Consider the following 25284-nt stretch of genomic DNA (forward strand, 5'->3'; position numbering starts at 1 on the left):
TTCTTTAATAAAATAAACATTTTTAAGAAAGAGATTTCCACTTTTGTTAATTTTTAAATGCAAGATTCAACATAGCAGTTCAGTATCAGTCAAGGTAAAAACATCTTCTTCTACTTCAAACAGACCATGAAAATAAGACTTTTTAAAATTCACTACCCCTTCTACAGTACCATTTACTTACTACGTTTGTGAGTGCCTAATGGCCAGTGTTCCTTTTTGCTTACAGTGTATATTAAGTTCACTGACCTGTAAATCATTTGAAGACTTGAAACCTATTTAAAGTTTTCCCGTTTGCACTAGACCTAAGTTGTGTAGCAAACTTTTAACAGTGCTTCTAAATTCCCAGCACACTTTGCCCAAACTCCTGAAGTTCATATTTTTGCACTCAGATTGTTAATGTTTGCTAAAACTGGAACATTCTTCAGCTGACTAAAAGCTTCACCATCTTTAGAACGTACAATCTAAATGTAAATGTGGTGGGCGTATGTGGATCTTTCCTCTCCGAGGAGGCTCTGTTACAAATTTCCAACGCTTTACGCCACCACCAAGCCTCCACTAAGCCGTGACACCTGTTCAGAATTTTCAGCTTCTTAACCCCTTATTACACTTCCTACCATCCCCAGCAGAAGTGCAGGAAGTGGAACAGAGTTCTGTAGCCCCAGACTCACTGTATTAATTCTCAATGGCTCCTCAATGTCTTTTGCTTTTTTATGTTAATACCCACCTTAAGGATAACTAACTAAACAGAAGGACTTGCTTCTCATAACTGATGCCAGTGGATGCTCTGGTTATCAAACAGACCCTGGAAAGAAATCCCACAAATTCTACAGGAGGAACATTACAGATAGTACAGTTAATAATAAATATTATTACTGATAATAAATGGTCTGTACCAAAACAAAACAGCAAACTCTAATGTACTGCAGCATTCAAGTAACACGCTAAATGCATTCTTACCATTCACATTAGTATTTGCTATTCTTAAGTTTGACACATTTAGCAAACATTAGCAGTGAATAAAATTTCTTTTAGCATCAGTATGTACCCACTCTCTCCAAAATTTCTGCAAAAATTAAACCATAAAGATATCTCCTAGTTAAAAGTCAATATACGCTGTTGACACAGAATGCCTCCATAAAAAAACCTGTTTCAAAAGACTCTTTCATTACAAACCACAAATATGACCCAGATTCATCACAATAAGAATTTTTACCTGATTTATTCACACAAACCAATTCAAATTCATTTTAGACCCAAAATATATGATATTACAAGGATACTAGTAAAAATTCTCCCAGCTACTAGAGAATCTTGTATAAATGTATTTGTTCAAGTGCTTCTCTGTCAGCATCCTTTTCCACATACGTATCATAGTTTAGCTGCATCTCTTCGACCCACTGGCCAAGCTGTATATCTGTCTGAAACAATGAAAACAGATTCTTAACACAATGTTGAGAAACATAGCAGCAGTTTCAAGGTCAGCACAACTTTAAAAATGCAAGACATAATAAGAGAGATTAGTCATTCCAAGTTATGCAGCAATGATAAAATTAATTTCTGGAAATTTCATTTAACTTAAATGTGAGAGAATAAAGAAAGATCCAAAGATAATAAAGAGAATAAAGATTAGATGCAAAGAGATGCGGTGAATGGCTCAGTGCCCAAGTGGAAACCAGTAGTAAGTGCTGTCCCTCAAGTGCCTGTACAGGGACCAATACTATTTAATATCTTCATGAATGACATAGACGGGAATGAGTACACCCTCAGCAAGTTTGTAGATGACACCAAGCCAAGCAATGAAGTGGATTTGGTGGAGGGAATCCATCCAGAGAGACCTTGAGAAGCTTGAGGAGGGAGCCCGTGCAAATGACATGAAGTTAGAGGCTGAGTGCAAGGTCCTGCAGCCGGGTCCTGCAGCTGGGACCTGACAGTCAATACAGACTGGAGGATAAATGTATTGAGAACAGCCTTGCAGAGAAAGACTTGAGGATCCTGGTCAACAAAAAATTGGATGTAAGCCCACAATGTGTGCAGCCCAGAAAGCCAGCTGCATCATAGGCTGCGTAAGAAGAAGTGTGGTCAGCAGGCCAAGTGAGGTGATTCTACCCCTCTCCTCTGCTCTCATGAGACCCCACCCAGAGTACTGTGTCCAGCTCCGGGGACCCCAGAACAAGAAAGACATGGACATGTACAGTGGGTCCAGAGGAGGGCCACAAAAATGGGCAGAGGGCTGGAGCACCTCTCCTGTGAGGACAGGCTGAGAGAGCTGGGCTTGCTCAGCCACGAGAAAAGAAGGCTTCAGGGAGACCTTACTGCAGCCTTTCAAGGAAGATTGAGAGAGACTTTTTATCAGGGCCTGTAGTGACAGGACAAAAGGCAGTGATTATAAACTGAAAGAGGGTAGATTTAGATTGGACACAAGCAAGGGTGATGAGACACTGGGGCAGGTTGCTCAGAGAAGTTGTGGCTGCCACATCCCTGGAAATGTTCAAGGACAGGTTGAACAGGGCTTGAAGCAACCTGATCTAGTGGAAGGTGTCCTTGCCCATGGCCAGGGGTTGGAACAAGATGATCTTTAAGGTCCCTTCCAATTCAAACCATTTTATAATTTTATGATTCTATGAAGGATAACTTTTAAAAATTATTTCAGTGGATAACCTAGGTATTTTGCTAGCATGCTTCTCTATACACATTCTGACAGAAGTATTGAGGGAGCCACTAACTGTACCATAGAAGAATTACAGGTATTTTTTGGTTTACACACAGGGAGTATTGTATTAAGGCTACAAAGGGCTTCTCAGCTGCTGTGTTTCTACTGCTTGCTCCAAGGAAAGGTCAAGTGACACCATTGCTGCTTCTGGGCCTCAGGACGTATTTCACCCATCAACATACAGGCAACAAGTGATTTGATTTCTCTAAAGCAGACTACTGTGGTGAGCAAGCCACTTCGTAAATAACCTTGTCACGTATGATCAGTGTTTTGTTTCTGAGCTAAAGCCAGCCCACACAATTGGTTAGGCATCATATACGTAACAATTGTAATCTACCAGTGACCTTGGCATGGGTAGCAGAGGTAATAGAGCAGAGGTTGGGCCATCAGAAGTGGTTACTACTCAGGGAACAGCAGTAGTAGCAGAGGGTGTTCAACATCTTCGGAAGTTGCACTGTCATCATGTTTGTTTCCAACAGGCAATTTAAAGCTATGCCACCAATCCAAGATGCCTGACGGTAATCACTCAACTAGTTGGGAGACCACATCTCTCCCTTATCTGTACTTCTAACAGCTCACACTATGAGTCATTTTCTATGCTCCCAGGTCAGAAGACACAGTATCCTCAGGGATACTTCTTTAATATGTCCCTTTCTTCCACTGGCTTAACAAAATAGTTTTGTCATGTTTCAAGGCAATGTGCAAACACAGAGCTAAGTAGAGAAAACATTTCAAGGTTTTGCCTCCAGAAGTCTATAAATACACATGTACTTCTGAAGTTCTACCCCTATACCTGGAAGAAGTCTGATGGAAGTGGATATGATTATCGCAAAAATTACTCACACCCTAATCTGGCTTTATTAATGGTTTGTGTTGGTTTTTGTTTTGTTGTTTGGTTTTTTTCTTAACTTCACAGCTAAGGTATTGTTAATAATACATGTAATATTATAACGGTTCATGCAGCATGTTGATACAGGCTGGGATTTCTATTTTACAGGTGGGGAAAATCAAAGTACAGGCAGATGTGTTGATGGTCAACCCAGAATTAAAATCCAGAGTCCTACATCTTTTAATCTACACACAAAATTACACATCCTTCCCTCACATCAATACTGCAAGCAGCTGACCTCAACTACCAGACTGCCACTTTCATAGAAAGTGCCAAAATGTCTTGGCTAAAAGCAGCTGAGGGAACTTACCTGGACCTTTGAAAGTGATTCCGTAAGGCTTGGAACTGTCACTAATAAGGACCCTCTTTTCCTTACATTACAAGCAACAAACTCCCAAGCTCTGAAAAAAAAAAAAAAAAAGCAGGTCACCAATTTTTAGGGAACAAACCACATTTGATCATAAACCAAATCTAGGACTTCTACAGTTTACTGGGCAGAGATAGACTAAACTTAAAGACTTGCTATACATGTGTATCAGTTACTATTAATATTAAGCAAATATCTTGTATGAACAAAAGCAAGCTTCGTATTTAAAACAGAGGGAATAAATGGTCTTACAGTGTTAAGATTTTTAACTTCTTAACTTTTGTAACATACATGCACGTCATTTTGCACTGTCAACACCTTAATTTGGACTAGGATTAAACATCAACATTTCGTTCCTTTAAACTTTTGAAGAAAATCCAGTCTCTGAGCACACTGTTTTATTAAACACATAGCAGCCTTCCAGTATCTGAAGGGAGCCTACACGCATGCTGGAGAGGGACTTGTAGTGATAGAGGGACTTCATCAGGGACTGTAGTGATAGGACAAGCAGTAATGGGTTCAAACTAAAACAAAGGAAGTTCAGGTTAGATGTAAGGAAGAAGTTCCTTACTGTGAGGGTGGTGAGGCACTGGAATGGGCTGCCCAGAGAAGTGGTAAATGCTCCATCCCTGGTCAGTGTTCAAAGCCAGGCTGGAATGAGCCTTCGGCTACATGGTCTAGTGTGTGGCGTCCCTGCCCATGGCAGGGGTGTTGGAACTAGATAGAATCATAGAATCATAGAATAGTTAGGGTTGGAAAGGATCTTGAGATCATCTAGTTCCAACCCCCCTGCCAAATCATTCTGTGATTCTATGGTAAAGCTTAATAACAACCTGCTCTTTACATACACACATTGCAGTCGTGACAAAATGCTTCTCTTAAGACATTAGCAATCGAAGTATTTAAATATTGCCTCCAGCATTCCTTTTCTCCTGATTTTGCAAGTCAGGTAATTTTTCACGGCATGGCAACTCAGACTAAAAAGAATTATATTTCCAGTATTCTACAAATGTCATTTTTCTTCATGGTATTAATGCAACATTAAACCACTGTCCCTGAGTTCTTGAAGAATCAAATGAATTCTCAGACATGCGCTCAGAAACAAATCTCCTGGCAATTTGAAACACCCACTACTCTTCACCCATCCACTCTGTAGCTCTCTAGCTGACATTACCACCTGGTATCATAGGCAGTAGTAAGACAAGCCTTAGCTGAAACTGTTAGCAAATGTCAGACTGTTGGCTGGGATGGTGAAGACACACTTTCTTTTTTGACCGTCCATTATAAAGGCAAAGCAACTTTGGACGATAAAGTTATTTATGGTATAAACTGATATTGCCGGATTAGCAAAAGCTCATCTGTGAGTATCTTGTACCTGAAAGAGAAGAACCTTAGCCATACGTTTGTTTGCTACTGCATCCTTAGGAATGCTTCCTTAGGAATACATACTAGAAAATAGGATTAACAGCCATGTTTTGCAGTGCATCTATATTAAAGCTGTGACATTCACAAGTCAATGGCCTGTATTCTTTCTGAAGATAAGGCTTATGCCAATATAGTAATTTCAGGTCCTTTAACAGCAGATACTATTTTAACAGATCAGTGCAAGGATTCAGGGCAAGGTTTGGGTAAACAAAGCAGCAGTGTTTAGTGGGTTTAACAACAAACAACTGCCATAACACTTTAGTAGTTAAGTGTAACAAGTGTAGGCAGTTTAATTTATGTAATTTATGTGACTTCAAAAAGCACAACCTTAAGGTTTTCCATAGCTCACAAGGTTACACAGACAACGCCAAAGAAATAGATAACTTGTTCAGACGCATAGCTTACCTAGCCTGTTCCTGTCTGTCAAGGAAATATTCAAAGACATTATTCATTACAACAACATCAGCCTTCTGAAGAAGTGAAGCCTGAGTACAGATGTCTGCGTGAACCACCTGAAGGAAAAAAATTTCACAAGGCATAAATTAAGAGACAAATACTGCCTTCAAGTAGCCATGAAGCCTGTCAACCTGATACAGCACCTGCTACCACCATTTTGAACCAGCCACAAAACAGGTATTTCACTGGCTTCACAGCAGATCAAAAGAGGCTTTAAGAAACGAAAAAAACAAAAATCAGTTTTATCTCCTCCAATTAAAATAAGGGATTTATTACATTCAGTGAAATAAACATCCGACTTTTGGTCTAGAACACAGTGTGCAATAAAAGAGGAGATTGTGTATGTGATGGCTGTTGCATTTCACTTATCTGTATTTTATCACAAATGCTCATTAATTTCAGGAAAGAAGCTAAACCAGATAAAGCTTTTTTGAGGATATTAAAAGACATCTCACAGGCTCAGTGGGTTACTAAAGGATTACAGCCAGAAAAGACACTACAGACCCAGGTTTAACAGCTGAATTTTCACAACATATATTGGAACTGGGAATACTGGAAAGGCAGGATGCTTGGTGGCACTGGAGGACAGCAAGTGCTTTACTTTACTAAACAACTGCCCCTCCAGTCAGCATAGCAGCTGGTTTGATTTCATCTACCTTCACCTATCAAAAAGGATATTAGCACATCATGTCATTTTCAAACAGGTGAGATTACAGTGACAGGAGAATTTGGATGCTCATTAGCACTCTGACAAGATGTGTTTGATTTCCTCTTAAACACGAAGAAATATATCACATCCCAAATCTGAGAAGAAACGTCAATTGGAACATCTTTTGAAGGGATAACAAAGAGAAAGCCTACCTGAATATTACTTGCTTTCCACAGGGTTGTTTTTTTTTTTCATTCCTATATGTTGAAAAAACCCAGAAAATCTGAATAACTTATTTTCTTTCCTGCGTGACCTACTCCTAGGTGGGGCAGGGAACATACTAACCTGATGTATTGAACATTTCACATTTTGTCAAATCCTTCCAATATTGGACAGAGGTAAAAAGGAATTCTTAATTTTGACAGGAAAGCTGAATGTTAGTACAAAAGGTTAAAAACAATTACCTGTTGAAAAACATTTTGCCCACTTAACAATACATCAGTACTTGTTGGGAGGTAAATTATGTATTCCTCTTCTTAACAAACATGCAAAGCATGCTGTTCTGATTGACCCCTGCAACTTGTAAGGGTCCAAGTGCAGAAAAGATAATGAGTTGTCACAGTTTATGACTCTAGTCCATGCTACCAGAATGCATTATAGCAATTGCAAGTACAGCCAAATATTTCAATGTCAGTAATAACAGAAACCAAACTCCACCCTTCATAAAATACTAGGCATTGCAGCATTTCATCTTTGAGATATATATTCCATGGGTTCTCTGCAAGTACTCCAAATCAGTAAAACAAACACCTTTACCTCCTTAAACACATTACCATGCCAAGTTGTTCACCACTGCCTGTAGTGAGTGGAAAGGAATCAACTATAGTCTCATACCTTACCCAGAACTGTCAGGTTCTGGCTCACTGAGAAATAGGGACAGTTTAGTTGTCTGAATTACTGGTCAAATTTCTTTCACCTCTAGTGTGTGGACACCTAAACTATTTAGCCACTAGTTCATGAAAGTTAGAGCTTTTTAGGACAATTAAGGTTGGCAACAATTTATCTTCAAACAGTGCACCGTAAAATGCAGCAGTACAGAAGCTGATTAAAAAGTTTAAGTGTTCAGGCAGCAGAGAAAGAAGACACACCACTTAGGCCACCACCAAATACAGCAGGTCCTGGGTGTAAACTCAAGTCCTCCGCATAAAGCCTCTGCTAACTGTTGATTAAAATGAAAGACCATAAACTGGGGTGGTAAAGATCTGGATTCAGGCTTGCCTGCTCCTCTGTTATACAGGCAACAGCCCTCTGCAGTGGGGCAGGACAGACAGCTAGGGGCAAAATATGCCTTTGCTACATCTGCTAGAACTCACGTACCAGAACCTAGATTTCACCTTGACTCTAAGTGGGATGTGGATCACTGTTCTGAGGCTAAGGAGACATTTTACTTCACTCTCTTATTTTCAAGGGGCAAAAATAACAAAATCACGTAATTTCTGTACAAAAATCCCACAAAGCAGCAGTCCTTTAATCCAAACACAAGTGACTGGTGGACTGCTCAGTCAGTGGACTTCTTGCAGCACAAGAAATCACAATTAGTACTAAATTTTCTTAATGCCCCACTAATGGGACACTTGGTATTTTTAGCCTCAATTCAGAAAGATGCTTAAACTACTGGGAAAGTCTGGACTTACTTGTGCTGATGTCTCCTTGACTTGAATAAACCTTGAACCTTAAAAGTAGTTCACATTTACAGAGTAGGTGACCATGCTGACTATAGTGACCTAAGTACCCCATTCTCCCAAAACACGTCCTCATCCCTATTGGGGAATGTGGAACCACATAAGCATGTGTGGCTGCACCACAAGCCTGACCCAGGTATTGCTCCAACCAGAACAGCACTTTTTTGCTGGGTTCTTTTTCAGTTGGACCAGTTCCCTGACCTGCTTGGCTGTGTGCTGGCACAACAGAGGAGGCAGCAACTGATTTTAAAACTGCTCTGTTGCACCAAGCCTTTAATGAATACAGGCAATTTCTGAATTGAGGTCTCAAGTTTCCTAAGATCTGCTGAACTGTTTACTTTCCTCCCAGCATCTGTTTGTTCAAATGGCAAAAGGTGCTGGGCAACTTTCTATGTACTTTAACAAACCAAATGTTGACCAAAGAAACATAGAGTTAAATCAGAGATTTAGCCACTAAAGATATCAATCCACCCTGCTGTCCTGTGGGAACATAATAAAAAAAATCAGAATATCTTGAAAAAACGGTTGTTATTTAAGAAGGGTCTCTTAAAAGTTTTTTCAAATTTGTGTCATAAATTATTATCAGCAACTACTGGATTCTGACTATGTTTCAATAATAGCAATTACTGGATTCTGACTATGTTTGAAGTCCAGAATCCTGGAGAGGAGTCATTTGGAGTGAAATAAAACCTAAGACTGAAATGTTCAAAGCAGTGTGATAGCAGGAGTCACATGACTAAATTAGCATCTAATGAGACTCAAATAGCTAAGTCCTCAGGCACTGCTTTGAAAACATATTATCTTCTAATCTTTATGCTCTGAAATGAATACTTCAGCAGAATTACAAGGTGTGAAGGAAAAACAAAAAGGCTCATAATAAAGAATATACAAGGCTGAAAAGCATACATACAGACCTCCAGCTCCACTGAATTAACTTGACAGAGTTCCTAACCGCACTTTCAGTCCCATGACAATAAGTTGTTACGAACACAAAACATGCAAGACCCAAAGGTTACAGATAAACTGACAGCAACAGGGACTGAATCCGGCAATCCAAAGATACTGCTTACACTGTGTCAAATATGTTTCTTATTTCTATCCAGTTTAAAATTAGTTACTTTAGTTCCCAAGAAATTACTACAGCCAGCAGTTTGTGACTCCATTCAAGAACACATGCACATAACACAGGATTAAAGCCAGTATTCTACCAAGTACATTCTACTTTCCAACTTTTACTGGCAACAAAATAACTGGTTATTCCCAAGAAAGTAAAAAAAAAAAAAAAAAAATTCTCATTAAAATAGTAGTAATTCCGTAATAGGACTAGGGAAATGGTTCCCATAATGACAACACATTGTTTGAAATCCATTTTGTTTGTGAAAGGTACATATGCACTGACACTGCAACACAGGAAATGCCAATAGCTGTTAAGTCCTTTAGGTGTCCTTAGGCACAAATTTGCAAATTCTACAAAAATCTTTCTGCTAATGTTAATGGAACACAGACATTTAGTTTTGTTATTCATGACAAACCTTTTATACACTCAGTTTCACAGAAGTTAGTGGCAATGTCACTGATTTCACTGGGAGAAACAGCTAAGATGTGTCTGGTTTGTGTAAGCCAGCAGGTAAATCCATTCAGTGACAAGGCTAAGTAATTCAACACATATTATCTTATTTTGATAATCTCCTCCTTCCTCTCTGCTATGAGATTTTGGGTTTTTCCCCCTAATGCAAAGCTTTTATTTAGGACCAAAACAAGCAAAAGCAGAAACTTCTCAGCATGCTGATTTACCAGCCACTCACATAAACAGGATACCTAGTACACAGTGGTTAAAAAAACATACACTAAACCATGTACTGAGTTACCTTAATTCTGTCAATGAACTGGTATTTTGTAATCATCATTTCTTGCAACTGACAAAAGTCTGCATTCATTTCTACTCCATACAGTTGGGATGCTGAGCTATAAAGATAACCCTACATTAGGAAAAGGAAATTTAGTAACTGTGATGCCTTTAAAACAAGTTTAAAAAAATCAATTAAAATGGAAAGAATAGAACAGAGGTTAAGATTAAGAAAGCATTTTAAAACAGCAAGTTGAGAAATATCATTCAGTGGACGTGACATGTTTTTCAGAGCTAAGCCCCTGATGTGGCAATTCCCACTTGCATCTCACGAATTTTAATAGGAGATCCAAAATGACATGTCAAAATAATAAAAAGGAAAGCTCTAGCTTCACTTCAATTGCAAAACAGATGGAAAATGGTCTAAGAAGGAAAAAAGCAGTACAAACCAAGTTACAAAAATAGTGTAAAGCAAAAAGACTGCACATTTTTATTTCTTGGGAGAATGGAAGAAGAAAACAACAAGAGGAAAAGGGGAAAAAAAGAAGACACATAAAGTCAAAGTGAGTGAAAATGGAGGAGGAAAAGGTACCAGTAATATAAGGGGGTATTTTGGTACAAAGTCTTTGTCAGCACCTATAATATAGTATTATGGCTATTTTCAGGTGCTTCAGACAGGTACATATGAAAAAAAGGTAAATTATCCTTTAATAATAAGACCAAAATAATGGTTCAGTTTCAGACTGAGATTTTCAGAAAGTTGTTGGAGATGTTAGGAGAAAAAAAAAAGCACAAATACTTGAGTATTTATATCTAAAGGGTCTTAATGAAGACACTGCTTTAAGTGCCATTGTCTCCACTGAACACCACAATTACATGTTGCCAACAATGGTAAAGGCAAATAAATTATGCTAAAGATACAGAACATCTGAGCTATCTATGTACTACAAACTAATTATTAATGTTTTCTGAAACCATTCAACTCAGAGAGCAGAAAATCAACCTGTGAAGGTGAAGTCAGGCCTCCTCCAATGCAAGGCAAAAACATGACTAAACAGGAGAACTCTTCTTTTTAAAAACATTTCCCCTGTTTTAGTTAAGACTATCTTCTGCAATAACCATGCAAGCGTTTAAGTACTTCAAAACAAATTCAGGCTAGGAAAAGTGTTACCATTTAAGGATCCAATACCGCAAATACTTACAAATGGGAGTAACTTTCCTCATCTGAGTAGTCCGAAATTACATTATTCAGATGAGTAAAACTACATGCTCGAATGTTTCCAAGATTGAGCCCTAAACAGCCATTTTGTAAGAAAGTTGTAATGCGTGTTTTGCGTTGCTTTTGGCCATATGTTGCACTAGCCATGCCAAAAGCAATCAAAATTGTACTCAAGTTTCTCAATGAAGTATTTTATGTGCATTTTAAAATGCAGAGCAGGACAATATGTTTTTGGAGACAAATTCATATCAAAGTCTTCCTTTGTATAATTTAACAGTTTGTCAGCTTCATAAAAGAATTTAACATAAATAATCTATATATAGACATGGTCAAGACATAGAGGACAAACCTACTTATGAAGAAGAGAAAGCAGGAACTAGCAAATGAGCAGCATGTGTGACAGCAATATGCTACTCTGTTGGACAACAGATTTTTTCTCTCAATAAGCAAGATCATTTATATTCCCTCTTGTGAGGAACAGAACTGAAATCACTAGTAAACAGCACCTTATACTGTTCAGAGAGTCACATCTGAGGTGCCTCTCAGAATGACCCATCCAAGATGGAGTAACAAGAGCAGGCAGTGAGAGAAGAGGGAAAATGTTTGTCATAGTAATAAAATATGAATTCCTGTGCTGGAAGTTACCGCAAATAGCACTGCACCAAGTCTGGAGCCAACGTCAACCACTACCTTTCCTGTCAGGTCAGGCAGTACATGTTGATAAAGAAACTTCAGTTCCATGAGGGAAAAGGAATGCGAAATAAACTCTGGGAAATAAGAACAGAACAAAGGTGTTGGGTGGGCAGTACTAACTACTGTGTTATTAACCAATGAAATACTAATCTGAGGAGTTATCATCACTGAAAACCTGTATGGTTTCCTGTTTGAACTAGTGCTGGGAACCCTGGACATCCAGGGACTGCAGATCAGAGGCAGTCTGCCATGTAGTCTGTCCTGAGTCTGGGGATTCTTTCCCTTACATGGAGAATTCTGAATCCTTCATGAAACTGAATAACCTTTTTCTGCACAGTGACATATATCAAATAATAAGAAAACAACTTTGGGTTGTTTAAATGAGAAAGGAAACATGGTACTTAAAGCTCAACACAATCCACACAAACCTTTTTGTGGGCAGACAATATGTTGAATTTCAACTCCAAGGTTTTAAGGAATGGAATGTTTTCCATATAAACCATTCCTCCAATGCCGTGCTATACTAGCAACAGCACTGATCTATACCACAGCACACACAAGCTTTAAGACAGATGGTGATTTATACCACTTTCCAGGGTACAAGAGAAGACTGAGGCTACTGCATGGACTCCTACAGTATTGTCTTCCTCTTGCATCTTCCTTTTCAGTGGTACATAGCCCTGTCTCTTCCCTGCCCACCTTTTGTGGGCAACTAGTGTCACTCATACACTGCAAATTAATTCAACTTACTTGTATAGGAGTCTCTTTCCATTGGTTATGGGAAGTAATTCTGGCCTGTGTACTGCACCAGTCTGGACAAAGTACTCCATCAGCTGGATGCTGTGTTGTCTAGCTGAGTCACTGCACAAACCAGTTCAGCCAAACTGAATTTGTTTCTCATGTTCCCAAAAGAGCACTTACCTAAAGATGCAGTCTTACATGAGCCACACTCTGTGCAGTAGCTCCTACTCATTTTCCCCTCCTCACACAATGAATCAACAAAATCATCATCATAAAGGAATGCATCAACATGAATCATGGGCAGTGGATGCTGGTGTATCTGAGAAGATAGAAAGGCATAACTATGGATATGTATATATCATGTATATATATATATATATCTATATATCTATATATATATATATATATATATATATATATATATATATATATATATCATGTATATATATATATATAACATAACTTAGGATACCTAAGAAAGGCATAACCAAGTCTCTCAATTTCATTTACACTGTTACACAATTAATTGTCCCACCATCCTATCTTTCCCCAAAATCCATGATATACAAGTTTTTCCCTACTCAAAAGTTACATATCAAGATGAAACTACAAAAATCCTGCACGTAAACTGGATCATCAAATTCCACTGAAATAACCATTAAGTGGAATTTGACAAAAGAAAGCAAGCTCGCTTCAACAGCCAAGTAGGAGACCTGCTGTGAATTTGGTCTCCTTACTGCTTGCTTGGCTATACAGGTGGTACAGGGTAAAGAAAGCTTTTTCTCTTCCACTTTGATGAGGCGAATGTAACTTAAATTTAGGAGAAAGGGCATTATGACTTCTCAACTTCAACTGTCTGAATATTTTCATCTTCATGCCTTATGCTCCAAACTAGAAACACTCCTGATTAACATGGGTGTCATTTTCAATCAAAAGCAGACCAGTTGGGATGCTTGCTTCTCATCATTTCAAGGGGTATAATCTTCATCCTCCTACTCCTCTTTCCTCTCTCTCCCAGGCTTGCTGCATGTGGCCAATCCACTTTTCCCATTTAAGAGCCACACGTCACTTTTCTGGGAAATGCGTTAATTTTCCACATCTATTGACAGCTCAAGCAGAAAAGGTGCTCTCCCCTCCCACAGGACTCACAGCCTACCTCTTTCTGAGCCATCAGAATCTGAAAAGAGCTGGAAATCATTTCTGCACTGCCCACATTATGGCAACAGTGAAACACTGGCTCTGTATTTCTGTTTTCTTTAAGGGGGCTGTTAAGAGTCTGTTATGGAGCTAACATTAAAGAATCACTGTGACAGGTGCCATACCACATAGAATGAAAGCTATGCCAAATAACTTGTGAACAAAGTATTAAGAAATATGAAGCAAATTTCTTAGGGTCACACAATCATGCAGCAACAGACCTGAGAATCAAACTGAAATTTCGCATACTTCAATCCAGTGCTTATTCTCTATTATGAACTACTACGAAAACTGAAATCAGCCTCAGTCCCCAAATAAATGATGTAGTTCAGCGAAAGCAGACCGTAACAATTAGCTTACTTTCTGTACAGCTTGATGTTCCGAATTAAACATTGCCTCCATGGGTAAACGATTCCGCAAATCTTCAGCGATATTTTTAAGCACAACATCATTGTTCGTCACCACAAGCTCATCAAAGTCATCTATAAATCAAGACAAATAAAACCCCCTGAATAATCATATGTAGATCATGTGGACTAAGTGATGACCAGTACAATACAGTTGAAAGACATAAACAATACCAGATGGATAAGGTTTTTATTAGAAATGCATTTTTCAGCCTTTGTTAGCTTTTCCAGCCAATGACAGATTTGGAGTGTAATAACTTTGCCACTTAAAATAAACGTAGCTCTTTTTTGAAATCTCAAATTATTTTCATATTTATAAACTTACAACTCACATATGATGGTCTGGGCTGCCACCAAAGTGATACTGTTTCAGCTTAAGATATAAAAACATCAAAGATGTTTTTGAACTATTGAAGAAATTACAAAACTCATAGTTGCCTGAACGCAGGCCTTTTATATATATATATATATATATACACAGGTTTCTTTTTATATATACCATCTTTCTAATAAAGTGGTTAAAAAAAAAAATCAGGGATATTGCACAGTTCAACAGTTCAACTTAGAATACATTTTACATGACTTAAACTATCAAACTATTTCAAACGTGAAAGAAAAACAGAAATGGATGTAAAATAGTATGTTTTTGCAAAGGCATACTGTAAATTCTTGCTATTTTTCCAGCATATCTCTGCATTACTTTAACTAGAAAAAAGATCAACAGAGACCCTTAAGAAGTCACCAATCCTTTCTTCTTCCAAGGCTGAATCAATGTGTCACTACTTCTACAAACTATTCTTTTTCAATTGATTGTTAATGCTGGAGACTCCACTACCACCCTTAGCAATCTATTCCACTGCTTGACTACAGCTACTTAACTTACACTTATTAACTTACTCTTCTTAATAACTGATCTAGACATACTCTGTCACAATTTCAACTCAGTATTCTCTGTCCCACTCACAATGGAAATATAAAAGTTTCTTGTTCTCCTCTATGTAGCAACTTTTTACTTCTTTGAAAACTTATCATGTGTCCCATCAGTCATCTCTTCTAGAAGAAACAAGATCCACTTATCCAGCCCTTTCCTGCATTTTTTCTAGGAGTCTGATCATCCTCATCACTCCCCTTTGGAATTCCTGGACTCTCTCAGCCTTTTTGCCCTGCAGTATCAAGAACTAGGCCCATTACTCCAGCTAAAGGCTTATTTGCACTAACCAGACTTTTCACATATTGCAGCCAACATCCTGCTCACACATGCCAGTTTCGTGTGAAGGGTCTGATGTTCCTAGCTGACATTCAACATAAGGTCTGCTGTACACCTGTATTCTGTTCCTTTTCTGTTACATTTTCCTCAAATGAAGGACTAGATGAAATTTCTTTTTGTCTGGACACCTCACTGCTCTGAGCACACTGAACTGATTCTACACAAAGTCACATCTCAGGTCAAAACTACATACCTGTAAAAGAAACAAAACCTGCACAACAAAAACCATCCACAAACCTAATCCCAAAAAATATACCAAACCCACCTCTTGATTCTTGTTTAAAAATAGACATGTTTGTCCTCTCTTCCCTGTACCTTCTGGTTTGTTTCTTGTTCTATTTAGACTGCTAGCGTGCTGGGCAGGGAGTGTGGTGCTTACATACATCACTCACCAAAAGAAGATCTGACAGATTTCAGACGTGTTTAAAAAAAGTTAAATGTTTGTTAGCATTGCTTTCCCAGGTGGGAACATTAGCATAGACAAGTTTGATGCAAGCAGGTTCAAAATAAATCTACAAAACATGCTACAAGTTTCTCTATGCTAATATACCTAATCTTTCCTGTGGAATACAGGCAATGCTAGAAACAGTGGGAAATGTTAAGGCTAGTATAAGAAACAAAGACCAGCTAACTTTTTAACTATGAAAAGCTTCTGAATGTTTTTCTGAAATTCTGAAAAAAATTCAATTCTGAAATGCTTTTTGTTTAAGCAATGTAGTGAGAACAACATCATTAAAGAAACCCTCACTCATTAGTACAAGACACTCTCTTCTTAATAGTGTAAATGTAAACGGTTTGTTCAACACATTACAAGTGATTCCAACAGATAATCCTGAATCCCCCACTGGAAGCAGCAGAAACTTTAAATCACCTGGATTACCTTAACATATATTGGTTTATTATTTATTAAATGTATAGCAGTAACACTCCAAGGCCCTGATGGGCACAACAACACTGATAGCTGTTACACAACAGGAAGACAATCTGCTGTTCCAAAGAGCTCACAGTTAAGTTCTCCAGAACCTCAGCTCCTAAAGAGATGCAAACTTTGCACTGAGGGATAGAGGTGGCAGCTGCAACAGCAGCAGCACGAACAACAGGTGCAATGCAGCAGCTCCAGCTTGTCAGCATTTTAATGTGAAACCTCTAATAAGCACCCATCTCCTGTTAACTTCACGGTCTATCCAACAACTTGCAGATTTGTTATGAATATCTCAGCAGCAGTGAGTGATTTTTCTGATCAGCTCAAAGAAGATTTCTGTGGATGTGACACAGCACAGAAGTAAACCCAGAGATTACAGGAAGAGAGGATGGACAGACTTAACTGTTGCTTAACCAGGACCATCAGCACCACAATAGGCCCTCAGAGTGCAAAGGAGCCAGAGTTTGCTGAGGTGGATAATACGTGAGGAAGGAAGGAGAAAAATCGCACTACAAACTGAATGAGTAGAAAGCTGATATTAGCAGCTGTACAGACCAGTGCCTGTGGGTAATAAGCCCTTACATCTGCACATGCTTTAAAACAATACTATTACTATGCAAGAGAGCTCATCCAGCTGTTATACTGCCTGTTAAGAGTATCAAATTCGTATCTAGCATTTAATGAAATACAGGAAGTGCTCATAGACCACCAGGCCAGACACATCACACTGTAAATGCAGAACTTCAGCTCCCTTTCTCTCAGGGGCTAGTGCATCAATAGGATCTTCACACTCATAGTCTGGGTGACCTTTTCTGGCCAACATCAGCAGTGGACAGCTCTCAAGGCTATTCAGTGTCCCAGCTCTACAGCAGAGAAAATAGGTACTTCCAGTGGGAGACAGGTAGCAAACCTATATTCCTCAAATCCAGAATACTCCTTCTCTGCCTCAACTCCCGTTTGTACAATACTTGTCACAACACTGACCATCTTACATGGGGTCCTCTGAGATCTTACAAAACCAAGTATGACACACAAGAGTTCCTGTAGATGCTCTGTATGAAACAGAAAATTTTACTACCCATATACATCTTCAATGAAAAAATGTTGGAACACTGATACTGAAAATCAAATGACAAATGGAAGTGTTATTTCCCAACTACTAGTTAGTACTGTAAAGCACAAGCATACAGAAAAACAAAAAGAGAAGTTCTGAACACTCCTCCTCAGATGACAAAATGGCAGCTTCAGCAGAAGCAGCACATGCAATGCTCTGTGCTTGCGCATATAGCTTGTGACCCAACTTAAGATGTGGAGTTACCTCATTCCTGTCAAAGCAAGAAACAGCAACAGCTACCACAATATCTCATTTACTTTTGCAGTATGCAAATATTTATAGATTGCCATCAAGTACAGAACACAGGTGCCAAGTATGAAAATATGCATTTCTGCCTCCTCTGGTACAGTTTTATCAACTCCACCCCTGTGTTTAACAAACTGTTCCCACTTGAGAATCTCAGTATCACCTTAAAAGGGATCCTCAAATAAGAAACAAAAATAGAAAACTATTTTTGATATTACTTTAGTGCCTGTTATATGTATTAAATGGATAGTATGTAAGCCAACCTTTGTGTTCATTGAACAGACAACTAACCAGGAAAGAAACATACAGTTCATGAAATACTGCAAGATGAATCACAATCATTTGTTTATGGAGGAAGTCTGAGTGCATAGTGTTTGTATTTTACTTCAAAAACCGGTTCCACTGGATCTACTCAACATGCATTTATAAAATTTAATTAACACATTGCAAAAATCCTAATTAACACCCTGGTGCTGCTCAGCCTTTCTACAGGAAATGTAACACAAGCTAAGAAAACATTCACAAAGCCTCACACGGGATAGAGAACACCGCTATAACAACATCTAAACATCCTGGCACTGTGAAATACATGACTGAAGATAAGCAATGCATGATTTCCAAATGACAACAGAAGATTACATGTCACATGGAAAGAAGATGATTTAGCAAAGGCAACCATAACAGAAAGCACCTTATGGTCTTCTAGATATATATTCGGACTACATTCAGACTCATAGAACTAAAAAGCAAATATTAACATCCATGTTACCTAATATGAGATTAATTTAATCATTCAGTGTGTTTTAATGATACTGAACAAACAGATCAAGGAGGAAGTGTCACATCTCTAAAATCTTACTATCTCTTTTTTGGCTAAACAGTTTAAGAAGCAAACTGTGACCTCAGTGTACCAACTTCTTCAGGAACTCTTAAGTACTATTTCTAACCCAAGCATACTTAACTATTGGTAGAAAGTAATCAGCTTTTTCCAACAGGAATATAACCAGAGCTTATTTTATTAGTTCTTTCAGCCTTTTACATTCATTTGAAAGAAGCTTCAAAGTTAAATTTTAAACAAGGTAAGTCACATACCTATTTTGCAATCAGTAGTTTTCCCCATCATTATTAAGTTTCAGTGACTAACAACTTAGAAGTACTTGGTATTCTTGAGACCCCTCTCCAGCAGTATCATTGTTGTCACAACAAAAGCAATAAATGCCAATTCCCAAAGTTGGTGATTCATCAAATTACAGTATCATCCCATTTTAGTTTACCAAACAACACAGTAGTGGAAAAGGCTTTCAGTACAGCATAATTTTAACAAAGAAATAGATTCCAGTTAATGTGGCTCTGCAATACTATTTTGATCTCTTCCGAAAGGCTGTCTTACTTGGATAAATCACTTCTACCAATTTGGATATGAAGCCTTGTACTAAATTGCTTTCTCACACACACAGAATTTACATACTATATTTGTTACACTGCAGAAACCTATGCTTTCATCCTTTTGAAGAGGCTCATTCAACTTTAGTTCTACCTGCAGTGGAAACAGTACTAAAAGGAAATCTTAAAGACCATTTCCTGTAAAAGAGCCACAATTTTTCTTATACTATTTTCTATCCTTCTTGTGTGAAAATCATAATCCAATAATTTTATGTAGCAGGTCTAACAACACAATAATGACTACATCTTTAAGTACATAATAGAAAAAGCTGGACAAACTTGGTCTGTTCCTAACAGTATGTTGAGAAGTTTCCTGGAGCCATTCAAGGCCAGGCTGCGTGTGGTTCTGGGAAACCTGACCTAGATGAAGATGTTCCTGTTCATTGCTTAGGGGTTGGACTAGATGACCTCTGAAGGCCCCTTCCAATCCAAACTATTTTATGAATCTATATGCAGAACACTGTAGTAAAGCAGCACATCTGCCATCGTCTGGTCAAGTTAATTTTGTCAGATACCCTTTCCTCACACTGCCTGTTAAAAGCCTGAACTTACAGCACTGACTGCCCCCAACTTTGAGTCACAAGACTAAATCCTATGCCAATCTCTTAAAAAACTGGTTTGCTCCCAGTACGAGTCAATGCACAAGAAAAAAAAAACCTAACGATTTGTAGTTAAGTATATGTTACTTATCCTTAACTTAGAATTTACAAAGGTTTATTATTCAATAAGTGTTTTGAGTAATACATTACTATATAAACAATCAGCCATTCCGACCAGTACATCACTTTGAAACCTCAGCTTTGTATTTAAATGTTTCTAATGAAGTGTATAGAATGGAAAAAGTTTGTAAGATTGTTTCATTTTACTGTTACATGACTGAAAAAAAAAAAAAAAAGAGCACCAGAATTAGATAAGTTTTAGCCCTGGTGAAAAATTTTTTTTTAATTTCTATCTTAGACTCCATGATAGTACATGAAAAACCATAAAGGGTCTTTTTACCACCTTATCTGTGCTTCACTGACATAAATTGAAAGACAGGCTTTTGTAATCTGCATGAAAGCAAAAGTGTTCAGTAGTTGCCAGTAAGTAGAACGGTTTGGTGACTTCAATCTCAAACTTGAAATTAGATTCATGTATTTACTTCCTCTGGTTCCTGTATCTCTCTTCATGCATACAGATAGCTTGATAATTCTACTTTCACTGTTTATCTCCTTCACCACCCGCTCTTAACAAATGCAACCTCTCCTGCTATTGGAAATTCTTAAGAGTTTGGGCAGTGGAGGAGCGAGAGGGAATATGACCATGCACACATTTATACAGAAGGTATACATCAAATGCTGGGACCCAATCGAGGGGGATCTTCAGGCTCCCTCCTGAGGGGTCCCCAAGTGGTTTGAATTAGCTCTTGGGCTTCACCCAAGTTTTGTTAGCCAGAACTTCTGGGACGTCGTTACTGCAGAAGGATATTAAAGCATTAATCATTCTATTATAAAAAAGACACCAAAGGTTCCTGTTATTCTTTCCAACTCTTATTATTTCATTTTCTTTGAGATCTAAGCCTAACTCAAAAGAAAGGCTGGAATGCAAGTCACCGTGAAATGACGTACATTTCACTGCAGTGTGTGGGAAGAGCCGGCTGATTGCGAAACGCCAAAGCAGTGTTGCTAAGCAGCTGCCTTAAAACAGTAATGTCTTCTTCCATCATACGTAAAGATTTTGGATTTCTAAAATTCACAATAGCACCAAGAGGGTGGACAGGAGGGGAAGGGAAGCATGACTAGTTAATTTATTCTGTATTTGTACAAAGAAGAAAATTATTAACATCTTGTATACACTTACATTCCTATAATTACTAAGGAAGATTAGTCCAAAATCATAAGAGTGAGAACCTGTTCAACGTTTTTCCAGTTCCACATACACAAGAGTCTTTACTATAGATAACTTGCTTTACTATGATTTGCCTCCTCTGTGAAAAAGTTTCTCAGCAACATCCGAGAGAAATGCAGTCATTTCTGACTGCATGCAAGTCAGAAAACACAAATTAAGTTAAACTAGTAAATCAGGCTGTCTTTGCAACAACACTGACCCTAAAGGGCAACTACTTTATGCAGGGCTTTATTCTAAGTCTGCATGTACACTTTACGTGAGAAAGAGGAAAAAAGCCTGACTATAGCTAACACTGGAATCATGCCCAGTCCTCTTCAGCTGGAAATAAAACTATAAGCTCAACATCTTGACAGAAACAGGAGTAGGATGGCAGTAGGAGGTGGGGGTGTGGGGGGGAACCCACACGCCACAGAAAACCAACTTGTCTGTGAGGATGCCATTCTATTTTTGTTTCCATTTATCCTACTCTAGTTTGCTTAGGGTTTTTTTCATTCAGAATATTAAACACCCCCCCATCCCTACAGCTTTTTTTTGTTGTTGTTCCTTAGAGGTTTGTTTGCTTCCTACATCAGTATTGCCAAAGACGGGGCTTTTATTTCTGTGTGGTACAGAGGTCCGGTAACTTTTTAGCTTCTCCCATAAAACTGTTTCCTCTCTGCACAGATAATCCTGATTTCCATAGCTATATTCAGGGTACAGCAGCAGCAATCTCACCACCAGCTCCTCACTATCCTCTGTTCAACCAGTGTTAATTATTACAGCACTATCTTGGTGTTGCAATGGGCAATATAATTACTCAAACACAACAATTCTGAGAGGGTAAAACAACCCACAGTAAAAGTTACTGTCAGTATGCAGCCACAGAAGCAGCTCAGAGAAACAATACAAAGAGAAGTAACATCTAGTGTTGTGTTGGAGACATCACCCAAAATATTTGCAACTCTGGGGAAACTGCAAAAAAAAGCAGGAATGTGTCCCTGTTCACTGCACAGGGTTGGACTAGATGAACTTTGAAGGTCCCTTCCAACTCAAACTATTTTATGAGTCTATGATTCTATGACAAGGATTTCTCATATATATCAAGCACAAAGTAGTTAAGAATTTGGAACCTAATCTACAGTTCAGCTTGTATCTTAAATATGAAGAGTAAATATGAAGCAAGAGTATATACTTCCTTTCACTGAAAGACCTAGGCATGGATCTAAACCACTTAAAATCAGAAAAAAAAATATTAGAGAGCTCATGATCTAATAAAGGCTAGGAACCACAGCATACTTGTCTTTCACAGAAACTATCTATCTGTGAGAATTTTTGGAAGTTGCAGCATAAGTAGAAAAATTGTAGGAATTATTCATTGACAAAGGATTTTTGCAAGTCTGCATAAACTATGCCACTGGCTAAAAATCCCTATGGAAAAGATAAAGCACAATCATAGAATCAAAGTGCGGAAAATAGTAAGGATGTGTTTCCTAACTGAAACATTTTTAGTTTTGCATTTTCAGTTTCACAAATAAGTTCCCATGTGTTTTACTGTATTTGTAAAGGAGTCAGTAAGCTCAGAAAGCCATATATGCACACCACATAAACCAATAGAGTGTAGAAGGAGCTGAAATGCTTTCTGTGAAATGAACAAGCAATATGAATGATTGCATATGAAACTCAATGAGATTTTTAAATTATAGCATATTGGATGTAAGAAAACCACTTCTAACAAGATTATTTACAGTAACCCAGGCACCCTTTAGCAAGCAGAGCATGTTACTGAACCCAGGCAAGGACTCAAAAAGGAAGGAATGAAATATTGCTTACAGGAGATTGCTTTACCATTACGGATATACACACATGTGTAGACATATACCTGTGTATTTATATGCATGTGTACATAAACACAAAGAGAAAATAAGAATGCTTAGTTACAATTAACACTAACGACACCCATCAAACTTCAGCCTTCGGATGTTGGGGGAGTCCTATCTCTGTTTTAATAGTGAAGGCTGACTCACAGATGCTCCGAAACACCCAGCAATGTCCTTCCTAGTTAAGGCTGAAGGGCTGCTGCTCACAGCAGTGAACAGTGAACAGCGTGTTCCTTTCCCTAAGGCCAGCAGAGGGCCTGTTCAGCCAGAAAAGGTTCTCTCCTGCCTCTCTACTAAGCGGCCGGAGGAGCTCCAAACCACAGGGCAACAGTGAGTCTCCAGTTCTAATTACCTGGACAACTTCTAGGTGTCGCAGCTTGCCTTTGTGTAACGATCCCCGTGTGACTGCTTATGAAGATGTTTCCCCCCTACAGTGGAGGTGCTGTAACAAAAGACCTGAACAAGAAGAACCCATGCCCACAACAGGGCATGACCTAGGGAAATAAGGTAGCATATGACCATTTTCTCACACCCAACACATAATTACCAGGGAGTGGGTTTATCATCCCAGCAGGCAAACAGGACACTTACTGGCTGCTTGAGACTGGATCAAAGGATCTGGGGGGGCCTTCCAAATTCTTATCTGCAATGACAAAATGCAAATACACCCACAGACAAAGCAGCACTTAGTTTATTTAGCGCAGCACTATGTGCCTACAGCCTTAGAATCATAGAATGGTTTGGGTTTGAAAGGACCTGAAGATCATATAGTTCTAACCCCCCTGCCATGAGGCACAGCCTATACTTGGGATTTCCATATCATCTTTTTGTTCAGCTGCAAATGACCCACATTTCCTATCTTCATCTGCCACAAGATGCTTGATTGCAGCATGCCAATGAAATTATACTGAGACACAAACAAGAAAGTAAACAGAAAGCTATGTTAAGAGGACATTAAGTGAGGAAAACAGTGTTTGGTAATAGCTCAAGGCACTGTTTTCAAGCTTCTGGGAGGTTGCTGTTAACATGTGTGAAGTGGAACAAGACAAGGCAAACCTCTAAAACCCTACAGATATGCCAGCAGCAAAGGACCTCTGTATGACCTCTGACGCTGCGGAGTTTAAGAGGTTACCACCCCAGCTGTCTGTCCTGCTCTTCTGCTAGGAGCGCCTTCTTCTGCTGCACAGCTGGCAGAACAACCCCGAACCGCAGCTCTGCAGCCACATTCGCAACTCTGAGCACACCATCAGCTCCGGTTTAGCCTGACGTGACAACCTGATGGCTAAGGCAGCTGAGAAGCGTGGGCCAGTGCCAAGGGAAAGCTTCAGGGCCAGGAACCCCTGCTCGGAGCCAGAGAGAGCAGACGGCATCGAACAGGCCTCGGCTTCAGGCCTCCCTGGGCACTGCAACACACGCCGCCTCCCGGCAGCCTTGCTCCCGAAAAGCCCCCGAGCCCCGGCCAGGCCGAGCCCGGTCACAGAGCGTTATGCGCCCCGGAACTGCCGGGCGAGGGCTCCCGGCCGGCCTTCTGATAACGGCGGAGCCGAGCCCCCGCCCGGGCAGCAGAGCACCCGGCCCTGACACGGCTCCCGACAGCCCTGTGAAAGTCAGGCGGGCATGCGCTCAGCCACTGAGCGGCCCCGCGGGGGACAGGGGACACGCCCCCTGCCCTGACTACCGTACCCCACCGCTTCCCCGCCTCTCGCCTCCCCTCGCCGGTGGGGCTTTCCCGCAGGCCGGCCGCTGGCCTGGTGCCGGTGGGGGGGGAAACACGCCCGCCCGGTGCCAACACCATAACGGAGCGCGGCAGCCAGCTCGCAGAGCCTCGCCCTGGCGGGGCACGGCTCAAGCCCGCTACGCCCACCGGGCCTCCCCCATCGACCAGACCTGCCCGCGGGGCCCCGCCGGCTGCCGCGCCCTCAGCAGCCGGAGCGCAGCGCCCGTGCCGGGCCGCGCTTACTGGTGTTGCGCATCCAGTGCAGCAGGCGGGGCAGGTCGGCAGCGCGCGTGCCCCGCACCGCGACCAGCACCGCGCGCCGCGCCGCCTCCAGCTCCATCGCGCCGCCGCGGGGGGGCGCCGCCGTGTGCCTCGGGAGCTGAGCGACGGAGAAGAGCCCCGCCCCACACGCGGGCGCTGCTCGCACCTCCTTACTAGTGCGCATGCGCAAGGGAGCAGCCGGGGACTTCTGCGCATACTCAGGCTGTCGG

At 39.9% G+C, this 25284-nt stretch overlaps 1 protein-coding gene across 1 annotated transcript; it reads right to left on the reverse strand.

Annotated features, from left to right (window-relative positions):
* On the reverse strand, positions 1–25270 carry LOC308221223 (uncharacterized protein; the record flags this gene model as incomplete). Its single annotated transcript, XM_080618209.1, has 9 exons — positions 1–1418; positions 3910–4000; positions 5797–5903; positions 10107–10217; positions 11949–12070; positions 12918–13056; positions 14295–14416; positions 23668–23719; positions 25037–25270. 9 exons carry the CDS (start codon positions 25268–25270, stop codon positions 1302–1304), a joined length of 1095 nt encoding a protein of 364 aa, XP_080474335.1. The 3' UTR covers positions 1–1301.
* Between the last annotated feature and the right edge of the window lie 14 nt (positions 25271–25284).

The sequence above is a fragment of the Psittacula echo genome, assembly GCF_963264785.1.
Source record: "Psittacula echo genome assembly, chromosome: 5".
NCBI lineage: Eukaryota > Metazoa > Chordata > Aves > Psittaciformes > Psittacidae > Psittacula > Psittacula echo.